Source organism: Camelus bactrianus, chromosome 14, assembly GCF_048773025.1.
Source record: "Camelus bactrianus isolate YW-2024 breed Bactrian camel chromosome 14, ASM4877302v1, whole genome shotgun sequence".
Lineage (NCBI taxonomy): Eukaryota > Metazoa > Chordata > Mammalia > Artiodactyla > Camelidae > Camelus > Camelus bactrianus.
This window is the reverse complement of record NC_133552.1, coordinates 68,204,769-68,223,613: the sequence shown is the minus strand read 5'-3', so window position 1 is coordinate 68,223,613 and position 18,845 is coordinate 68,204,769. Positions and strand designations below refer to the sequence as shown.

General features: G+C 47.0%; 1 protein-coding gene across 1 annotated transcript in view; it reads right to left on the bottom strand.

Moving 5' to 3' along the window:
• The window catches only part of MYO16 (myosin XVI), a 437,386-nt gene that overhangs the window by 59,221 nt on the left and 359,320 nt on the right, over window positions 1–18,845 (bottom strand). The window contains exons 29-31 of the mRNA XM_074378522.1: window positions 9,993–10,089; window positions 6,253–6,499; window positions 4,115–4,386 (exon numbers count right to left, since the gene is read on the bottom strand). Of these exons, the coding sequence (XP_074234623.1) occupies window positions 4,115–4,386; window positions 6,253–6,499; window positions 9,993–10,089 (616 nt within the window). The remainder of the gene's footprint in view (window positions 1–4,114; window positions 4,387–6,252; window positions 6,500–9,992; window positions 10,090–18,845) is intronic.

Genomic DNA, 18,845 nt, shown 5'->3' with positions numbered 1-18,845 from the left:
ACTCAGCATAGTGTTTGGCATGGATTAGACACTTAGCAAGTGTCAGCTGTCACCACCATCATCATGTTATTACCACAGAACCGGAAATTAATCACGAGTTCTGCAGAGCGTGGTCTGGGGTCCCTCGGTATCGGGTCCTTGGCGGAGAGGGCGTGCTTGGCGGAGAGGGCGGGTAGCGCACTTCCTGGAATACCCCGTGACTGCCGAGCTGGAGTGTCTGGGCTGGGACCTGGAGAGCTTCCTTCTGCATCAGCCAGAATGAGACCACCACAGTCAGAGAATCAGAGCCTAATTTGGCTTCATGGCTGTTCCTGTGGGCATGCGTGTGCGTGTGTGTCCACACAAGCCCAGGATAACTGTTCACTTGCAAGTATGGACTTAAGGGCTCTTCAAAATGAATTCACATGAAGAGTTTTCTTAACAATTTGTTTGAGTCCTAAGACTCACGGGCAAAGCATTTGGGACGAGTTGATGATGTCAGTGAGATGGGGTCAGGTGGACATTTCATGGTCACAGACCACCGTTAGGCAAGTCTTACTGTCCTGACAGTAACTTCAGGGATAAATGCCACATTCTCAGCCCTCTCATTATTTCTTAAACTTGACTCTTACTGGAGTTACTGTGTGATGACTTGTGTCATTTTTAAGTTCTGTTAGGAGATAAAAATTTTCTTGTATGAAATACTTCCCCTTTGAATTTTTTGCCAAGGCATGTCAGTGACTTTGTACAAGACACAAGTTATCGGGGCCCCTTCTCACTCAGACTGAGATGCCTGCATATTAAATATGTGAGAAAAAAGAAAAGAGAAGCTTGTATATCAAGAAAATATTCATACAGCTCCATTTCCCGCAAAACACAGTTTATATACATAAGTACAAGAATGGGTTAGCCGTGTGTCTTAATTTGGAAATACTGTTAGCTTCCTTTTTTTTTTTACTGTCTTGTTTATATATTTATTCTAGAATAGCATTTGGACCACAGTAGGCACTTAATAAATACTTATTAAGAACAAATAAATAAATGTTAGAGAAATATATTTCTTGTACTGCTTTCATGAAAGTAGAATTCGCTTCTCATCAATCAATCAAAACGAGCACAATTTGGCAAGATCCAAAGTGTAACCCTTCATGTTTGCTGACTTATTTTTCACAGAAGCCCCTTTATATTTTCATCTAACACCTGAAATATGACAGAAATGAGGTTCTCCTTGAACGCTGCCCTGAGAGCGTGTCACTGGATGTAACAGGAGAACGTGACTGTCTGTTTCACAATCTGTCCATTCAACACGTATGGATTCAGTGTATTCCACGAGCCTGGCCTCTCCCCGAGGGCCTCGGAGACCAGGGGGAAGAAAAATGGCCACACGGATTATGACAGAAGCGGAGTGACAGCATGGAGAAGAGAGCGCCAAGGAGCACAGGGAGGCTGCACAGCGATGAAAAAATATGGATTCCTCCTCTGCTGTTATGTCTAAGGGCTGGGCTTCTGGAGCATGAAGGAGGGTGAGTGAGGAGGTCACGCGGCCAGGGTTCAGTGTTGGAGCCTACAGCTGCCCAAGAGAAACGTGACCATCCAGTCGTCGCCGTGCTGGGGAGAAGGCCAGCACGCTGGATTTAAAGACTCGACTTTCTAGAAAAGCTCCCAGCTCGGAGCTCCCTGGCAAAGAAAAAGTGAAGTGGGGACCCTGGTCTTCCTTTCCTTGTCTCCGTTTGCAAAGAGCAACCCCAGACTTTTAAAAATCAAGCTTTCAAATAGTTGGCTCCAGCTTGTTAACAGTTTGCAAACAAGTGTTAAAATTTACCGGCCCATAAAACTGGTTCCAGCTTTTCAGGCACAAAGATAGTGAAAAAAACCCAAGCCCTCCGGCCCGCCTTGTTTTACGACTCCGTGTTTATTGGATGAAAACCTGAGGGAGAGGCACGTGTGGAGGGCTGGACTGCAATGCACCCCGACCACGGGCTCCTCCAAGGCTCTTGGCCTTCATTCTCCGCGGATCTCTTTTCACCTGACAACCTTCTGAATGGATCAGCAGTTTTGCTTGTGAAGGAAAAGGTCTTGAACTCTACTGGTGGTTCTTGTTCTTGTGAACAGTGTTCACAGAGCATTTTTATCAATGAACAGATTTCCTCCCTAACTTTTGCAGAAGAAGGATAATTGTGGGACATGTTACTAGGCGCAGAAAAAAAAAACAAAAACAAAAATAAAACTCAGCATTGCCCTGGTGATAGAAATAAGAATTTGAAATCAGTGCTGTCTGCTAGAACTTTCTGGCAGGATGGGAAATTCCACACCTGCAGCTGTTGAGTACTTGGAACTAAGGACTGAGGCACTAAATTTTAAATTTTATTAAATTTTAATTATTTTAAATTTAAATGGCACAAGTGGTTAGTTGCGACTTTCTGGACACCTTCAGCAGGAAGGTGGGACCAGAGCCGCTGCTGACGACCTGCTTATTGAAATCCAAGGCACTGCTGATCTGAATTTAAGTCTGATTCCTAAGCTACAAAAACTAGCCGGCGCACCTGCTCCATCCCATCAATCAGGTGAATTTTTATCCTTAAAGGCCCATTTAAAGCACATGCCCAAATGCAGGAGTTTGCCCGCAGCTGCAGGAGGTGCATGGGTGGCTGCAGGGGAAGCAGGATGAGGAGGAAGGACAAACATAGCAGATGCTAAAAAAGGAACCAACAGCAGCCTCTGAAGTGTGAGGTCCCCTGGGGCAAGGCTGGTTGGGAGACACCCAGAGCATCTCAGAGCCACATGGGAGCTGAAATGAGGTTCTGAGAACCTGCAATTTATATAGAAGTCTTGCAAATCTAATGGTCAGATCACGTATTGTAAACAGCAGCCTTAGGAGCTCAGCGCCTTCTCGCAGTAGCTGGATTCTCAGAGTTCTACACCTGTGGCCTTTCTTGCTTCCTCTTTGTAACCACTTTTCCCCCCTGTCATTTGCTTTTATATAGATTTTTATCTCCTGTGGTTCTGGAGTGACTTTTTTAAACTGAGGGGTTGTTTTGTTTTGTTTTGGGGCTGCACATGAGAGAACTCAACTTTATACTCAATATTTTCTCTCCTTTCACACCTATGTGACACATTGGCACCTGAATTTCTCCGAAATCTCAACTCTAGGACAGGTGAACATTCCCTGTGCACACAAACTGAAAGCAATTTTAGACTTTCTGGATATTTTGAGTCCTCCTTGTCCAAATCTAGGGTTTATTTGGTGTTCAGGTTTGGGTGGCCTCCATCTTCCATACAGTGAAACTTTCGATCTTTTTTTTGTATTGTTTTTTTTCCATTTCTCATGCCATGTTGAGTCTTTATTTCACATTTTCCCATCTCATCAGGCTTAGCCTTTGAGATGTGGTTCTTCCTTCCCCAATATGCCCCCCAGTCTCCTGTTTCTCCCCATCTTTTTGAGATATGCACTGTAAATCCACTGCACTGGTCCGCAAGTACTACTGGTGGAAACGGGACCAGCCTGCTTTCTCAGGGAGTGTGCACAACCCGCGTGGACTCCGAGTCCCTCCTGGTTTGTGGAGTCCTTTGGGAGAACGGGAGAAAGGCGTGTTTCTGTGGACAGCCCTCGCTTTCTGCCCAAGCTGCCATCACTGTGCACCTGAAGACTGTCCTCCAGACGATTTCTCTAACGTCATGTTCCCCTTTTGTCGTTGTCCTTGTTACCAGCGATGCTAAAACACACACACTTGTACTCTTCTCCCCAAAGAGATGAATTTCTTCTACCTCTCCACCTAAGCATTACCATAACACTTTCTGAATGATTCTGGTTTGAGGCTCCTCATTCAATGCTGAAGTTGGGATGAGAGTTAAAGAAATGATATATAAGTAGCTTTTCCCTAAGAGGCTTAGAGATTTGAATAAATATTATTTATATTTAACGATTAAAGGGCCCCTGGCAAGCCGACAATGGATTTAATTCTATTAAAAATATATTAGGGCAACATGACTGCCACGGGCACTCCAAGACCGGAAGAAAGTCAAGCATCTGCGACTGAGTTGGGTGGACCCCTCCCTGCGGCGGGGGGGGGGGGGAGGGCGGACCCCTCCCTCCGAGGGTGGACCCCTCTCTCCCTCCCTCCCTCCCGAGGCTAACCTTCACCTGCTGAGTCGCTGGCTGCAGCCCACAGGCAGGCGCTCACAGCCTCATAGGAGGCGCTCAGCCGCGTGGTGGGGTCCCTCTTTGGCTTGGGCGGAGGCTGTTTCCGTGGTGACGGGAGGCCACTGCTGTCATCGAGGCCAAACACCGAGTGCAGAGACGGAGACCGGGTGGACGCGCCAGCCAGGGACTGGACCAGACTGTCCACCACCATGGGGACGGGGACGGAGCTGCAGTGGAAGTGCCTGGGTCCACCCTTGTCTTCAGCTCTGGAGGAGGGTAGGAAGCAGAAACACGGCCCCACCAGAGAGACCCAGATGCATTATTCAGACGGTAACAATGAACCAGTTCAAGCAGACATAATCAAGGCTTTTTGGTAAAGAGCTTCCTGCAGCGGCTGGAGGAGGCCTGCTGGTCACGGCACACCGGGGAAAGCCGCCCCGCCCTTCCAGCCCTGCTTCAGGATAAACACGCCCGCGGGACGCTCATCACGAGCACTTAAAAAACATCTCACACAAGCGCAGACGTCTCAAGGAGGGCCACGTGTGCTCTCAGGCATGGGCTGAAGGAATTGTTCACACTCTGATTATTAAGCAAATCAAAATGCCAGAATTTCGATCTGAATGATAATTTCTGGGAAATCCATCTTAATAGAGAGTTACTGATGCATCAGATGCTGGAGGCCGTCACTGCTTCCCCTTGCAGAGGAGGACACACTTTACTTCAAACTATCAGAGACTCACATTCTCCCTGTCTCTCTTTTCCTTGCCACCTAAATTCCATCAGCAATTATTTAATTATGTGCAGAGTTATTATTTTTCTTCTATTACTCCACCTGGTTGCCCCGTGCCCAGGGAACTGCGGGTGTTCAATAAATAAATAGGCAGATGCTTCTTCACTTAATTTTGTATCAGGCAAATGAATACATAATGAAACTGAGAAATTGGGGTGGCTGGTTAGCTCCAGCAGAGAGGATAATAAATATTATTCTGGAAGTCATATCAAATTAATAGTTACCTGGTTTAAAAAAATTCCTCTGGCTTCACATGTCAATGTGATCATGTGCCAAGGAGATGCCAATGTGCTCTTTTACAAGCAGTCTCTGAGCGTTTGTTTTTGTAATTACATCTCTGTGCAGCAGGGCACCAGCAGGGCTGGGATCCACTGTGAGGCCGAGTCAGACGCCCGTGTAGAAAATGAACTAGCTGAAGATGAAAGCGTGGCACTCAGTGGATAATTTGTTTTCCCTGTAATGTTTAATTACAGTTTTCCGTACAAAGGGAATTTTTTCAGTATTTAATCACTGAGATATTTGAAGCTAATTAGTGAGAGACATCACCATTTCCGCTTTAATAAAAAATCCTTTGACACAGGCGGTCAAGGCGAAGGGGAACTGTTTTCCGGGAGAAACCACTAGACTTTACCAAGTTCCTAGGGAAAAACAAACATCTCCCTGACAGCAAATTAGGGCAGAAAGCACCCAGGTCCTTGGCCTCCCGGGGAGGGCTGTCAATCATGGGTGTCACGGAGAGGCAAGAGCGCTGAAGCAGAGAGGGGCCTGGTGGGCCCCACGTGTCTATTCCAATGTCAGCATCCGTGAACTTCAAAATAACACCTTCTCCAAAGTGCTCCTCCTTGGCAAAGATGTGAGCCTCTCCCCAGGAAAACGCAGCGCATGCCACTGTTGCCTGATTTCACCACGCTCACGGTTTTGGCGTGGCGTCTCCACTCTGGGGAACTTCAGATTTTCAGAAATTCCTGTGAGTCAGCCTTATATCCATGACACTTGCATAAAGATGGAGAACCCAGCTGTATATTTTCACTAAGACAGAAATATTAGATGCCTTAAAACTGTGCTTGAGATGGTAAGAGAGGCAAGCATTGTAGGGGAAGCAGTTATTTTATGTGATTAACTAGCACACAGAGCATCTATTTCATGGAAGGAAGGCCCAGGAAAAGCATCCTTTCAGATGTCAGGGGGTCTCACCTAACACACCGTGATTGCACACAGGCCTGTTCCTCTCAGTGCCAGCACATCTGATGAACTCTGGGTCAAGGGCTAGTTCCTTCGGCATCTTCCAGCTCCACGGGACCTGCTACAGGGGTGGCTGCAGGCGCACACAGTCTGGCCTTACCTCTTAGCTCCTCCACCTTGCGTGGTCCTGGCCTCCGCCTTCTCTTCGTGGAAGGTCGCGTTCACTTCGCGCCGCAGCCGGTCGTTTTCGCGGGCGATGTCCGAGGCGTTCTGAACCACCAGGGCGTCGTAGGTCTTCAGCCCCATGTCCTCTGTGACCTGTAGGAAGCTCCTGATGGACGTGACCTCCTGCTGTGTGATGCTCCTTTTCTGATGCAGATGCCGGCGTGCTAAAAACCCTCTTATAACTTTGGCAAAAGAACACAATCACGGGTCAGTCAGACGTGAGAAGCAGAAGCAAGAAACCCAGAGGGAAAGCAACAGAAGTCACTGATACATTCATGTCCGGGCAGCTATGAAATAAAGCGTATTGAACCCAGACTAGGACTTGACTGAAACACTCTAATCTTGTGTTAAAAAGAGATACCTAAATTCAGTGATGATAACACTAGAGGCAAAAGTCCTCACCCCGGATGAGATGGTGCAGGTAATATTATAATAATACCACATTTCTTGTGGTAACACAGGCCGGACATTGACGGACTGCATTCAGATCAGTGGGAAAGAACAAAGTCCAAACCCAGAGAATTCTGGGTGGAGCTCCGACCAGACCCTTTGGGGATGTACTGATCACACTTTGTTCTAACAGATTCTAACAGAAACGTCTGAGGCTCACGAAGCAGGCTTTGCAGACGCTACACACGTATTATTAGCAAGCCTGTGTGCTGCACCTCAGAAACGGACACATTGTAACTGACTATATACTTCAATTGAAAAAAGACTGTGACTCAACTCCTAGAAAGACTAACACTGCCTTTAGGACCCCAGGAAGAGATTGTGTAGAAATACGGGGCATCCTTCCTGCTTTCCGGGGAAGCAGGGCCAGAAGGCCATGTACGCACTGGGGGAAACAGGTAAATGAAGACACTCTGAAAGCACTGATATGTCAGTAACAGGTGTTAAGACTTGAAAATTAAAATCACGCCCACCACTTAAAGACACTGCCATGAACTCTAGTCCATCTTGTTGGGCACAAACTCAATGATCATTAACGTTCCAGTGTCTCCATTTTGTGCCCAAAGGAAGAGAAGCTTAGTGAGGCTAAGAAAACAACTCCAGGTAAACACAACCGGCAGAGGCTAGAGGTGGATTCAAATTTCTGTCCTGATGAGACCAAACTCTGCTGACCGGCCGTGTAGCTGCAGTCTGTAGCTTTCAGGGAGCAGAGCTCAACAGGGAGGTCGCAGGCGAGCACATTTGGGATCAGTATGAGGAAGAACTTCCTAACAGTGAGCACAGGTTGTAAATGCATCAAGCATCTCCCGGGAAAGAGAGTCAGCTCTCAGCCCCTGGGCACACTCAAGAAGCAGGACGACCCCTGCTCAGGGAGGCCGTGACAGGTGCCGGGGGAGGAGTTCCGGTTCGGGCCACTTGATGCTAGGACGCATCCCTTGTAAGTTTCTAACGGTGGAAGGAGTTGTTTGGATTAAGGGACGAGCTATAGCTGCAGGGAAAACCACTTCATTCACATCTGGAGGGGACATCCCTGTAAAACGTTAAGTGCTTTCAAATATTCCCTGGCTATGGGACGGCAACTGCGCGCGTATCTGCATGTCTAGGATATTCAGACGCCTTTCCTTGATCGGGATGTGGAAAGCTGTACAACTTTCTATACTTATGTCTTCAGAGGCAAATAATAAGCAGACATCTAAAACTCACAATGCATTTTTTTTTTTCAGACGGCAATACTAAATGTTTAGTTCCTTCGAAATGTGGTTGTATCAACTGTGAAAACAGCCGTGCTGAACTAATCTAAAAGAGAAAATAATTAAACAGTCAAAGGTACCATCAGACTTTCAGGAATACAAAATGCGGAATAAAATGCAGAAATGTTAACCAGGTGACAGGCACACCGAGGGAGAGAACTCAAATTGGCCTGCTCACTTGCTCGTTCTTCTTACATTAAAAAGACAAACTGAGACACTGACTTTCGGAAAATGAAGGTGAGGGTACATTCAAGACGTTTAATCTCTTGGAATAAAGGGAAGATTAACGTGGACCCGCCAGGCTTCTGACTTCCAACTACAGCCGGACCTTCACTGGCTCCGTGTTTACCCAGGAATCCACTGTCCTGCGTCTGACTTGGTTTTCCCACACTTCATGCTACCAGTCTTCAAAAAGCCTTTAAAGTTGTTATACCAGTTGCTAAAACGTGGTATCTTTTATAAGAGATAATACAGATACATTTGCCGCAAATAGATAATTGATACTTGTTCTTTCTGATAATTTCATGGAGGATGGAATGAATGCATTACAGTCAGAGGGGAACTTCTGTTAGGAATAATTTGAAGTTGAAATGATTAAATTTAAGATGGAAAGTTACAGCTGTCTTCCACCCAATATTGACAAAGAAAAAATGAGAACTCTAGAAAAACTGGAAATGACTCTAGATGATATAAATTCTGAGGAAATTTCAAACTAGCCCCAAGTACTGAAGCAACGGCTCCAAGAAATGTAAAAATAAAAATCAATAATTAACGCTTTGCATTGAAGAGCCTGTAATTTAAAAAAATGCTTTGATAGCCATTATTTCATTGATGCAATGGGAAGTTACGGTTTTTATCTTGATGCCATTTTTTTCAAAAAGCATTCTTGATTTTTATCATTAGAGGTGAAGATGGAACCAGAGTCCTGCTCACTTCCTGTCTTTCAGGTCCGTAGGGCACAGTGATTTAATATTTGTAACCCACTACGAGAGAAATCTCTGGTGGGCACCCCTGAGGGAAGACAGGGCACATACACATCCTTCACGCAGGAGGATTTCCAGGGGAATCTGACACCCGCCCTGTGTGCGTGTAACGCAGGGTCCGGGGGAACTCTCAGCTGACCCCGTGGCCGAGGGGCCGAGCGCTGGTCTTGTCAGCGGTCCCACTTGCAGCCTGAGGTGTGTTTTATGGGAGGCACAGTTATGATTTTTAAAATGTACTCATTTTCGATGGTCACTTGGGTTTCAATAAAAAAAAAATTCTACATGGACTCCCTCAAAGTTAAAATGAAATAGATACTGTCTGCTATCAAAGATAACAGCCCAAACATTATCACCCCTTCACGAAGGAAAAACGAAGGCAAGGATTTTCCCAAGGCACACGCAGAATGACAGTGAGGAGGTCTGGCTGCTTGGGGTGGCAGTCCTCCAACTCGAGCGGACCCGGGGGCCGGCTCTACAGCAGCACCTGAGGACCACGTGGTTTTGCTGTTGGTTGGTTTTGGTTTTTCCCTCACTGTGGGTTGAAAGGCACACTCCTCTTGTCCTGTGCTTCTTGAAGGATCAACAGGCATGAATATTTTCAAGGTGAGGGATGCATAAATTAAAAGATATGTGTATCCCCTCTTCCAAATCATGACTTAGGTGAAAATTTGATACAGAATTGCAGACGGAATGACATCCAAACAAAGCAGGAGCCGAGCCTGCACACTGATTTAGAGAGGCAAATAGCAAACTTAGCCATAAAGCTCCCTAAAGTCCTAAATTTATTTATTTGCCGGAACGTAGTGTCTAACCTTAACTTTAACCCTAACTCTAACCCTAGCTAACCCCCGGGTTAGGGACAGATGGACACAGTGCTGGGTCAGGGTCCACTATAACGCAGCCATCACGAGCATTTAAACTCAGGGGTGCACTAAATGATTTTGTATTTCACACCTCAACAAAGTTCAGAAACGTTAGTGTGGAGTTGTTACCTTTCTGGCAGGTGATAATTTTTCTCTGCAGCTGCAGGCACAAGTCATTTAGCTGGTTGGCATGCCAGTGTTTCAGAAACACTTTGCGAACTCCGATCTAGAATGCAAACAACAGGAAAACATTTAACAGCATGAAGATGCCTAAATAATGATGAGGAAATAATCAGGCAAGAGAATCTTCCAGAAGAAGATTAGAAGAAACAAAGCTAACAAAATTAATTCCAGTACATCATCCTTATTTTTTTTAACACTATTACATTTAATTAAAATCCCAAAGGTTTTGTTCCTAATAAGCATGTTTGCTGTGCGTACACGGTCACTAATGGTTGCAAATACCCAGACGCTGCAGCTATGGTTGTACCGTGCAGTGCAAGAGACAAACACTGGCCCTGACCCTTTGTGGGAAGAGTCAACCGTTCCTGTGAGTGAATTCCCAAACTCCAGGGCTAAACCCCGTCTTGCCTTTCACAATCCTTTTCTTTCTTTGACTCAAAGCAGGGAGGCTGAGTCTATGAAAAGGAAACGCGAACACACAAAAAGACCAAAACCAAAACCAACACAACTTAAAGCTGACACACAGAATCATTGCAATTGTGTTTTCCACTACACCATGTATATTATACGTCAAAAGCTTACGCATCTGCAACTACAGAAGCTCAGCATAGAAGTGGAAAGTCTCAACAGTCGCCCCCGAGCAGTCGTCCCCCAAATGCCTGCATACCCGGGGGCTGTACGATGAATATTCTCATCTAGGATTTTAAAAAGGGAATTTCAGCATGTACCAAATCACTTTTTACTAAAAGCTCCGGTGCTGGGCAAGCCCGTCCAAATGTGCTATTGATACAGACAGCTGCCAAAGAAACTTCTCAAAAACATGTGACAACAAGCCACGTCCGTGCATCGTGAAAACAGGTTTCTTGTGCGTCACACCCATTTTCCAGGAATTCACAGGAGCGCAGCAGGTGTGAGGCACGCCCTTCGCAGAGATGCTCACAGCCTCTGGGGGGGGGGGGGTGCAGACGCAAGTAACTGCAGGAGAGCCTGGGACTGTGACCGAGGGACGCCATGGAAGTCAGAGGCGAGGTTCTGTTAGATGAGGAGCAGACTGTCCGGGCAAACCTCGTGGTGCATTCACAGTCCTCCCCTCGGCGCTCGCGACAAACATCCTGAAGAGTGGAGGACGACTAGCACATGTGTCCCCAGGCGTGGGCTGCAGGACAGCCTGTGTCAGCATCACAGGGACATGTAAAGTGGGCCCGGACGCACACACCGTGAGGTGCCGGGACGGCCCATCGCTCAGACTTGCCTTCAGAGCGCTTGGCCAGAGATGGTTTGTGAGGCTCTTTGTAGGGAAACTGAGTTTACTCCAAGCATAGCTTGTCATGCCTCACCCTTCCATCTAGTTCTCCCCATAGCCATGATCTGTTGTCTTACTGAAACACACTTTTGCATGAGATCGGAATTTTGTGTCCTGGCAGCCAGGCTAGTTGGCTGGATGGACTGAGTGCGCTCTCGACCGCTCTCCTGTTCGGGGGGGCTGGCTGACCACATGTGCTTCTTCATTTCCTTTTCTTTCAGTCGGTTGAAATCCGAGACAGTCGCTGGAGTGGGTGGCCACAGAGAATTGTTACTTTTTCCCCATTGTATTGCCATTCTCTCTTCCTAGTTATTTTCCACAATTCATTTCTTTTTTCTTCCCATCTGCTGACTTCCTTTGGCAGCCAACTGGAAGAACAGTTGGTCCTGTCTGTGTGCACCGCGGAGCAGATCTGAGACAGGTGCTGGGGAGGAGGGAGCGTGTCATCTTTCTGTTCATTGTCGACTCACTGCAGGAACCCGAATCCCAAAAGCGAAATCCATGCAAACTTGGGTTCCAAAATGAAACTCCAGAAGACTTTTGGGCACCAAAGCTACAGGATGAGGAGAATCAGCAGTGACCACTGGGAGAGCTGATACAGGGCAGGGCACGCCCCAGGGATGAGACCACCGGCATGGAGACAGGAGAACTGGGTTCTAATCCTACCCCCTTCATTCAACAGAGACCCTTGGCAGGAAGACTGCAGGACGGGATGACTAAGATCTCTTCTAGTGACGTTTCTAACAACCATCCAAAACCCAAAGTAGGTTTATCTTGAGAGTTGTGCTAGATCTGGGGATACGGAAGAGGTCCTCCCTCTCAAAGAGCTCCTCGTTTACTGGGGAGGGTCAGCAGTGAGCAGACCCAGCAGGAGCGCATGCTCAGGGTGATGCCAGAGCCACGCCCACGGGCCCTCGGAGAGGGAGTGCTCACCAGGATGGGCCAGAACTCACTGAGATGCACACTGTCTAAGCTGGTCAGTCTTGAAGGACAATCAGGAATTTTCCAGGCATGGTGGGAGATAAACGTGGGACAGAAAAACTAGGCAAGGAGCAGAAAACAACAAAGTCTCTTGATGTACAGCCGTGTGCAGAGCGACGAGGGAAGAGACTGTAGGTCCGAGTAGTGGCCACATCGTGAAGAATATTCCAGGAAACATGTGGGCATTTTCCTGCGAACAACATGTACACACTGGAAGATTTAAAGAGGATCCTATCTACATTTAATAAAAATAATTTTGAAATTGTATTTGAAATTTATAAAGTTCCTGCTGAAATGTGGCTGGAGAATGGGCTGCTGGGCTTGGCCTCATGGGGCGGACACTGTAACGCAACGAACGACTTAGGTTTGGAAGAGTCTACGGCTGTCGCTAATCCGTTAGCTGACTGCTGTCGACCCTTCACCCACTTCCAGGAGTGGAGTTTTGATACCCATTCCTCTGCCTCCAGACGGGTTTGGATGACCTTCATTTGTATTTCCAGAGCACCCTGTAAATGATTCTTTATTTCTCTTATTGTGCCATGCCGTGCATTTGCCATTACACATGTATATTTATATCTCCTGAAGATTATGAGGACATATTCTGGAACTTCATAAGTGGTAGGACTGTGGGGAAGGTGGATTCAGATTAGAAACAGATGATGAGGAATTGTGAAGTCCTGGTATGAGATGAGTCATAGCGACAGATGATCATGTCGTCAAGGATGGAAATACGGTGCGATGGACAATGAAGACAGAAGCCAGACCCTGAGGTCATTCAGCGAGCTGGGGGTGAGTCATGGAAGTCGACAGGCCATAGACTAAGTGACGGGAGGAAGGAGAGAAAGAACCATAGGACAGGAGGCTGGGGAGCGATGACTCAGCCGACCCCTCCCCTGAACTCACACAAGGAGAATGAGTGAAAGAGAAGCCCTGTAATAGAGTATTTTCAGGGAACAGCCAGTTTTCAGTTTACAGATGGGCGCTCACTCGGAAGGGGAGTAAATATGGATGAAATGGGTTTTTCTCCCCAAACATTAGAGACTTCATAGTAGCCGACAGTGGCAGTTAAGAGGGGGTCTGAGTGTTTCACACGCGATCTGTGAGTCAGGCCAGACTCCGAGGGAGGAAAAAGGCGTTCTTGCCGGCGACTTTCCGGGGTACTTATGCCCATGAAAATTCTCCCTCCCGCAGTAGAACCAAGGGCTTTGTAAGTGAGGGGGGCTTCTGGGCTTCTGAGTCGCAGGAGGTGGGGGGGGACGCTGAATCCACGCTGCAAGTGTCCTGCGGAGACACAGCTGCAGACTTCGAGGCAGCGGCCGGGTGCTGTGCCCGTATTCACAGCCAGGGGGTTTTAACAGACTCTTCACTCAGCTACTCGGGTCGACTTCACAGTTTTCAGCAGGCTCGCTCATCCATCCATTCATTCATTTTTAATTTTTACTGTTTACCGTATGACTTCTTGGTAGACGACCTATATTCGGAGATGCTCACTAGAAATCTGAGCACTTGTTTGGCTTTGCCGGCCTTTTAGAGATGCCATGGTTGCCGTCAACACTTCTTCTGTCCTTAAAGAATGAAATTAGCCATTTAGCAGTATTTCAGATTCCTTCCTCAGAAACCATTCTGAGTAATACATTTCAGTCCCCTGCTCTCACCGACGGTAAAGATTAGTGGGACATAAACCTAGGAACCTATCTTTACCAGGAAAACCCGGACAAGATCACATGAACTCTAACTTTCCAGGGATTTACGTTGTCTATTAGTGACACTGACTAGGAGTCTAATTTTGTGTATGTAATGAATTCACGTACAGTTACTCTGTAGTCAGTGCTGTAAATCAAATCCAACAATTAAGGCTCACCTGCCTGAGACCAAACGTTCAGATCACCAACAGTCTTGATCTGGGTTGCATTCTCTTACAAAAACACGTTCTCACAGCCAGACAAGGAGAGGCTGACACGTCCTCCCTCCCCGTGCCCTCCCTGACGCAGAGTGTTCATATCTGAGATTAAAACGTGACTGTCATCCTGACTCCTGTGAAAGTAAACCATCTGTGAATTAGAGTCAGCGCTATTTTTATTAGAAAACAATTAGTTTTTTTTCTTTTTGAAGTGACAGATTTTTAAAGATTAAGCAAAATTGTCATTGATGACTTCGTAAGTTTCAGTTCCTGTTTTCCAGTTTTCAGGGATTTTTTTTAAGAGGTGTAGGCTGTGGGAGCACAAACAAGGGCTGGATGGACCGTTGCCATGGGGCGGGGTGGCCTGGAGGCTGAACTGGAGAGACAGCGAGGGCCCCTGGGGGTCCTCCGCCTCCAACTCCTCACCGATTGCTTCCAATCACAGAGATGCAGACAGAGGAGGAGGGCAGGGACCCACGCTTCCTGTTTCCAGGGCAGGGGTTGCGCATCACTGGCCTCATCTTTTCAGGGACACCTACCACGTGACCACCCCTGGCTGTTTGGGGGATCGTGGGCAAAATTACCTTCAGAGTGATCTTTCTGAACATCAATCTCATTATGTTACTTTCATGCTTAAAATTATTTAATAGCAGGTCATGATTTTCAGGATAACACTCAGATTCTTTTGAAATGTTACTAGACTTCCTATCACACGAGCCTTCTTCAGTACATTCCAGTTTATCTGTTCTCAAACTGAATCATATTTCTTACTGTTCCAAAATGGGAACTTGCTTTTCCCACCTCCAGCCTAACATAGACTGTTTATTTTTCCTTCATACCTTTCTCTAAATCATCTACTAGATAAGCTCCTGTTCATCCTCCAAAACACAGATTGCTTCGCGAGCCCTCAGTCTAGCGTGTATCTTATAATATTAAATTCATTAAAACAGCTTATCTATGTCACTAATAGACTGTGAGATATCTCCAGAATACCACTGAATTCCTGGTTTTGTCATTATTGGTCCACCTGTCTGAACGTTCAGCTTGACTGTGAAATACCTGTAGGCTAGGATAATGTTGGAAAAATATAAAGGTCATAATTTGCACATATCTTAATATGTGAAAGAAAGCAGACGGAATGATAAAATGGGGAAAGCAGAATTTCAAAGAAAGTGATTTGAGTGGACACTAGCTGTAATGTGAACTCAGATATGTGAGTTTTAATTTATTTCAAAGACTTGATCTTTAAAAAGTTAAATCTATTGAAACTATATGGCTTCATTCATTTTATAGAAACGCACCTAGTACTGTTCAAGAAACAAAGATGTTAAATTCCGTATTTCTGGTGCCATCACAGTCTGGTGTAGGATCATTGCAAACCCAAATCTAGCGCTTACATCGTCCCCTAATTCTTTACCTGCTCGCTGACTCACCTTGCATACAGCCTCCAGTTTGTCAATGTTCCAGAACCTTCACTGATTCTGTACTGCCTGTAAGCTCAAAAGCATGCTTCTGGGTTTAGTGTCCACAGCCCTCCATAATATGCTCTTTCCTCACCTCGGAAGAGCTAACACTTTTTACTCCTCTAAAAGAGGTGCCGTTGACCCTTATCCCGCCCCCCCACCCCTCCTCCCTGAGAGCAGACAACCCATGTGAGACCTGTGCAGTCGAGGTCCCGGGCCCACAGCTCCTGACGCACAGAGCTCTCACTGATGATGCCGCCGCAGCCGCCACTGTTGTCAGCTGTCCTGCTTTGTGTCTGGGTCTCTAGTTACTGCGTGGATTTCATTAATGATACTTTATTAATTATATTTTAATGAGAAACAGTTTATGGGGAATGCTTATATTTTTCCTGCAACATGCTTTCTCTTTGTTATTACAGATAAAAAAATTAATCTTTAAAAAGTTTAATGTCCCTTGCTCTAAAAACATTAGCACTATTCAAATAGATATGTCCTGTTTAAAGCCAAGATACATAATATCATAACTGCATTAAAAGTAGTCAGCTTCTTTCACTGCAATATTAGAATTTCAAACAAGATGCCCTGGTACCTCTTAAAGTGCCCTGCCAGTGTCAGTCTGTTCGGTTTCTAAAATAGCTTTATTGACAATGATAAGAACAACACACACTTTCATGTGTTTTGATGTCTGTGTCACTCTCCCATCAGACTTGTTTTTCTTCCTGCTGATCTGAGATGTCACTGTGCTCCTTTAAAACATAGTTCTTTCTGCTTTCATCATGCAACATACTTTCTGTACCTCCCAGGTAATCCCTTCCAAACAGAAATAGCCCCCCAAACCCCAGCATGTCCACATGCTCGCTGTGAGCCGTCCTTCACACATTCCTGGTTGCTCATCATTTCACATAGTGCTTATGTGCATTGTATCTCATCTCCTTCCTGGTTTTCTGGCTTCACATTAATTCAACCACCTACCTTACTATCTGTCTGTCCTACCCATTTATTCACCTATCATCCATCCATTCATCCCTTCATCCATCCACCCATCCGTCCCTCCCTCCATCCATCTCTCCATCCCTCCCTCTGTCCACTCTTCCATCCATCCACCCACCTATCCAACCATCCATCCTTCTATCCATCCATCCATCCCTCCCTCCCTCCATCCCTCCATCCATCCATCCATCCTTCTGTCCATCCATCCCTTCATCCCTCCCTCCATGCATTCATCCATCCATCCCTCCATCCACCCATCTATACACTCCTCTATCCCTCCATCCCTCCATTCATAAATCAAACATTTGCCAAGGGCCTTCCTAATACCAACCTCTGTGCCAAGCTCTAGGACCACAGGGATGAATAGAACATGGTCTATCCTTTCAGGAATCTCAGTTAAACAACCATTTTAACTAAAATCGATCTTTTCCAGATTTAATTCACATATTTCCCCCATTTGCATCTTTGATTCCTGAAGTTTCCACAGAAGACCACTATTTTGTCTATTTCTGTTTATTACTAATATTTTGATATTTTACATTTTCATGGTAGAAATGTTCTAATGTTCAGTCTGGCTCTGAATGTACTTTTAAACATCCTCAAATGATACATTTGTACTAAAACACAAGTTCTTTTCTCTTTGTTATAAATAGACTATTCTTGAAGTTTAGCTTCAGCACAGAAAAGATAATTACAGCCACACGCATCTAGCAGAGCGCTGTATCTTCTGGTATTTGAAGAAGGTGGTTTGGTTCGAATTACATATAATTACAGGTTAAGGAAAATTAATTACTCTCACCTAGAATGGTCTGACCTCTACAGCAAGCAGTGAGGAATAAAACTACTATTTTGAGCGTAGCAGTGAATTACTCACTATGGGAGCCTGCGTGTTACTTCATTACGGGAATCCTATCAGTGTGGTCAAGAAAGCTTAAAAGAGAAAGCCCCTGTCTTCCTCGCAGAGCGACCCACTGTGAGAAGCAGCCAAAGCCAAACCCTAACGAGGCCGATTGGCCCCAAAAGCTCAGAGGACGCCGCACGGGGTAAGCTACCACCTTCATGCACGAAGCGCCTTCAGTCTGTCTTTCTAACAAAACGGCCTCAGTGGTGTGGACGGCAGTCACCTGCCGCACGGAACGTGTGTGACGCGTGAGCAGCAGCAGAGGCGGTGCCGCGCCCCCGGGCTGGGGGCGCGCTGACTCGGGAGCCCCCCGGCCCGCGCGGCCCTCGGCGCCTGCTGCCCCGGGAAGGGGAAGGCCCCCAGCCCTTCGCCCGGGCATCTGGTCTTACGTGGCTCATCCTTAAGAGTGCGTGTAGATATTTAAAAAAATTACCTCGCTTTCCTAATTCCCCAAACACTTGCTCCGTGGCGTGTCCGCGGCTGCCGTGCGCCCCGCCGCGCTAATCCGCGCTCACCTCCCCGGGGGCCAGGCCCCTCCCCGCTCGGAGCGTCCCACGCGCCCTCGGTGCGCCGGGCTGCCTCTCGTGAGGGAGGCCCGGAGCGCGCCCCGGGCTCAGCTAGCCGGCTGGCCTACCGGGGACCGCACCCTCCACGCCAGCAACGCCGGGTCAGCCGCCGGACGGGCCGAGCGGGAGGGTCCCGGCCACCCCCTCTCGGCCCCAGCGGCCCCTGCCCTGCCCGCGCTGCTCCCCCCCACCTGGGTTACTACTCCGTTAGGTTCGCTGCCTGGCTTCCCGGCTCTGGTCTTGTGTTCCAACAGTACATTTTTTCATGTCTCAAGCATAAACCAGATCACGTTGACACCCTCCTGACACCCTACTGATGGCTCCACGTTGAACTTGAAGTACAACACTGCGCTTTGCTTGCACACGTTCCTCTGAGCACCCATCTCAGCCGGGAGACTCTGCCCAGAGAGTGAAGTTGGTTCCTGATGTGCTTTAAAAAGCCTCTTAGCAACAGGGTTCGTGGCACATGACTGTGAGGGCTTGCTGAGTGAGGACACGAAGACTAGATCGGTGTAGGAGAGGTGGACCTGGATTCGGCATGGACGTGGCCGCCACCCTCCTAGTGGCTGTTGAGAGGCCAGGTTGTCCAGGAAGACTGTTCACTGAAGGGCCACCAGCCACTGTAACAGCTAAGAATTTTTTTGTCTCCCAGGACTTTTCTCTGACTTATTTCTCTCCCTGGGTGGAGGAGGGCG